This window comes from Elephantulus edwardii, unplaced genomic scaffold (assembly GCF_000299155.1).
Source record: "Elephantulus edwardii isolate Elephantulus edwardi_28Jun2011 unplaced genomic scaffold, EleEdw1.0 scaffold00152, whole genome shotgun sequence".
In the NCBI taxonomy this organism is placed as follows: Eukaryota; Metazoa; Chordata; class Mammalia; order Macroscelidea; family Macroscelididae; genus Elephantulus; species Elephantulus edwardii.
Window position 1 is genome coordinate 3361252 of NW_006399902.1, and position 3604 is coordinate 3364855.

The 3604-nt window shown below is 47.4% G+C and overlaps 1 protein-coding gene across 1 annotated transcript; it reads right to left on the bottom strand.

The window, feature by feature from the left end:
* Positions 1-2572: 2572 nt before the first annotated feature.
* Positions 2573-3390, bottom strand: LOC102855818. Its single transcript, XM_006894931.1, has one exon. It carries the CDS (start codon positions 3341-3343, stop codon positions 2741-2743), a length of 603 nt encoding a protein of 200 aa, XP_006894993.1. The 5' UTR covers positions 3344-3390; the 3' UTR covers positions 2573-2740.
* Between the last annotated feature and the right edge of the window lie 214 nt (positions 3391-3604).

Consider the following 3604-nt stretch of genomic DNA (forward strand, 5'->3'; position numbering starts at 1 on the left):
GGATGCAGCTCATTTACCTTTGTCAAGAAATTGGAAACACAGATACTTGGGCAACTAACTGTATTTGAGCTCATTCCAAACAAAGGTGATGCAATGGGACATGGGAAATGACAGAGCAATAGCATTAATACTGCACAGAAGTAAAATCATGCTGAAAGGCATTAAAAAATGGCTAGGACAGAACAATACGGAGAACTGCCAGAAACTGAAGCTGGATCTAGAAGTGAAGCGTAGAATGAGGGAAATCACTGCTGATGTCAGATGGAACTTGGCTGAAAGCAAAGGATACCAGATATATGTTTACTTGTGTTTCGTTGACTATGCAAAGACATTTGATTATACAGATCACAATTAATTTAAGAGAACATTTAGAAGAATAAAAATTCCAGAACATTTACTTGTGCTTATGCAGAACCCATATTTAAACAAGAGGCAGTCATTTGGTCAGATGAAGGGAATATTAGATGCTTCAAAATCAGGGAAGATGTGTGTCAGGGTCGTGTCCTTTCACCACACCTATATCCAATCTCCATGCTGAGCAAATAACCCAAGGAGCTGGACTATAGGAAGAGTGTGGCATCAGAATTGAAGAAAGATTCACTAACAACTTACAATACGCAGTTGACATCACTTTGCCTACAGAAAACAAAGAACACTTGATTTACTGATTTACTGGTAAATCTTAAAGACTCTAGTCATCAGTAGGAATTACACCTTGACATAAAACAGAAATTCTCACAACCAGAACAATAAGCAAGGGGAGCTGAGCAGGATTTCATTTCACTTGGATCCATCATCGATGCCTGTGGAAGGTGCTGCTGAGAAACCACATCACCTATTCCAATGTGCAAAGCTGCCAAAAGGAGTCCTGTCAGGTGCTAAAGGACAAGGATGTCACTTTGAGGACTAGAATGTGCCTAACTCAAGTCACGATATTTTCAGTCATCTCACATGCACGTGAAACATGGGCAATGAATAAAGGAGGACTAGAGAAAAATTGGTATCTTTGGGTTGTGAGGTTGAAGAAAATTGACTGGTAGAAAAGGAACAAAGCAATCAGAAGAAAAGCAGACAGAACCCTCCTTCAAAGTGGGCGTAGGGAGCTTTCCTCTTGCACACTTGGGCCATGTCATCAGGAGAGGCCAGCCTCGGGAGAAAGAGTAGAGTTTAGTAGAGTAAAGGGTCACTGAAAAAGAAGAAAGCCCTCAAGGAGATGGGTTGGTATAGTGGTCGCAGCAATGGGTTTGAGCGTAGTATAGTTTGAGCATAGGACTGGACAATGTTTTGTTCTATTTTGCATGGCATGACTGCGTCAGAGCCAACAGTACCTGACAACAAAAATTACTCAGGCCTCACCATATTCTCACCCCTGATCAATACCCTTACATATATTTACTTCAAGCTACATTCTGTGCTTAACCCCATGCCCTCCTTAGCTCAAGGCTAAGTCTTCCTGAGCTCAGCAACCATGTCACATCCAGCATGAACTCTCTTGAAAAGTGGCACACTGCCTGAAGCACGGCCTACTCCGGGAAAGGTCTGGTGAACAAATGATCTGGGTTTTGGCAACCCTCTACTCTCTTCTCTTCTGTTCTACTCTCCCCTCCTCTCCTCTGCTCTCCCCTCCTCTTCTCTGCTCTCCTCTCCTCTGTTCTCCCTTCCTTTCCTCTGCTCTCCCCATCTCTCCCCTCCTTTTCTCTGCTCTCCCCTCCTCTCCCCTCCTTTTCTCTGCTCTCTCCTCTTCTCTGCTCTTCTCTCCCCTCCTCTCCTCTGCTGTCCCCTCCTCTCCTCTTCTCTCCCCTTCTCTGCTCTCCCCACCTCTCCCCTCCTCTCCTCTGCTTTCCCCTTCACTCCTCACCTCTGCTCTCTCCTCCCTCTCCTCACCTCTGCTCTCCCCTTCTCTCCTCTGCTCTCCCGTCCTCTCCTCTCACCTTCCTATCTTTGTCATCATTTTCTACTTTGATATATTCCAAGCCTCATTGATTTAACTACAATGTCTATGACATCTACAGAGGCCCTAGTGGGGCAAGTGTTAATTAAGCTCTCAGCTACAACAGAAAGGTCAGCAGTTCAAACCCACTAGCTGCGCCATGGGAGAAAAGACTAGAAATCTATTCCCTCAGAGATTACAGCCACAGCAGTAAGCCCTACAGAGAAGTTCCACTCTGCCCCTTACTGTTGAGATAGTTGGGACTGACCCAGCAGCAGACAGGAGCAGTACAACGTCTGCACTAACAACACCCAAATGGGTATCTGCAGCCTGGACCTTTCCCCAAGCTTCAGATCTGGATAACTCCATTCAAATGTCTCCCGAGCATCTCAACCTTTAAAAATAAAAAGGTTTCTGGATCTCTGCTCCTCGTCAATCCAGATTGCCCTCTCTTCTTGTGCAGCCTCAGCCGCATCCCTGAGACACGATGGTGAAGGTCGGAGTAAACGGATTTGGCCGTTTTGGGTGCCTGGTCACCAGGGCTGCTTTTCACTCTAAGAAAGTGGATATTGTCGCCATCAATGATCCCTTCATTGACCTCAACTACATGGTCTATATGTTTCAATATGATTCCACCCATGGCAAGTTCAACGGCACTGTCAAGGCTGAGAATGGGAAGCTGGTCATCAATGGGAAAGTTATCACTATCTTCCAGGAGCGAGATCCCGCCAACATCAGGTGGGGTGATGCTGGTGCTGAGTATGTTGTGGAGTCCACTGGTGTCTTCACAACCTTGGAGAAGGCTGGGGCTCACTTGAAGGGTGGTGCCAAATGGGTAATCATCTCTGCTCCTTCTGCTGATGCCCTCATGTTTGTGATGGGCGTGAACCATGAAAAGTATGACAACTCTCTCAAGATTGTCAGCAATGCCTCCTGCACCACCAACTGCTTGGCTCCCCTGGCCAAGGTCATCCATGACAACTTCAGCATTGTAGAGGGACTCATGACCACAGTCCATACCATCACTGCCACCCAGAAGACTGTGGATGGCCCCTCTGGAAAGCTGTGGCGTGATGGCCGTGGAGCTGCCCAGAACATCATCCCTGCATCTAATGGCGCTGCCAAGGCTGTGGGCAAGGCCATCCCTGAACTGAATGGGAAACTTACCGGCATGGCTTTCCGTGTCCCCACCCCCAATGCGTCAGTTGTGGACCTGACCTGACGTCTGGAGAAAGCTGCCAAATATGATGACATCAAGAAAGTAGTAAAGCAGGCATCAGAAGGGCCCCTCAAGGGCATTCTGGGATACACTGAAGACCAGGTTGTCTCCTGTGACTTTAATAGTGACACCCACTCTTCCACTTTTGATGCTGGGGCTGGCATTGCCCTGAACGTCCACTTTGTCAAACTCATTTCCTGGTATGACAATGAATTTGGCTACAGCAACCGGGTGGTTGACCTGATGGTTCACATGGCCTCCAAAGAATAAGATCCCCTTGGACCACCAGCCCCAGCGATAGCACTAGAAGAAGAGAGAGAGACACCCTCAGCTGCTGGGGAGTCCTTGCCCCAACTTGATCCTCCCACACACTGAGAATCTCACATCCTTGACACAAGTTTCCATCAAATCCCCCTGAGAAAGGGGAAAGGCTTGGCGAGCCCATCTTGTCATGT

Bases quoted from the DNA above. Each gene is read 5' to 3' on its own strand.
- LOC102855818 (XM_006894931.1), bottom strand. From the start codon at position 3,343: ATGAGTTTGACAAAGTGGACGTTCAGGGCAATGCCAGCCCCAGCATCA.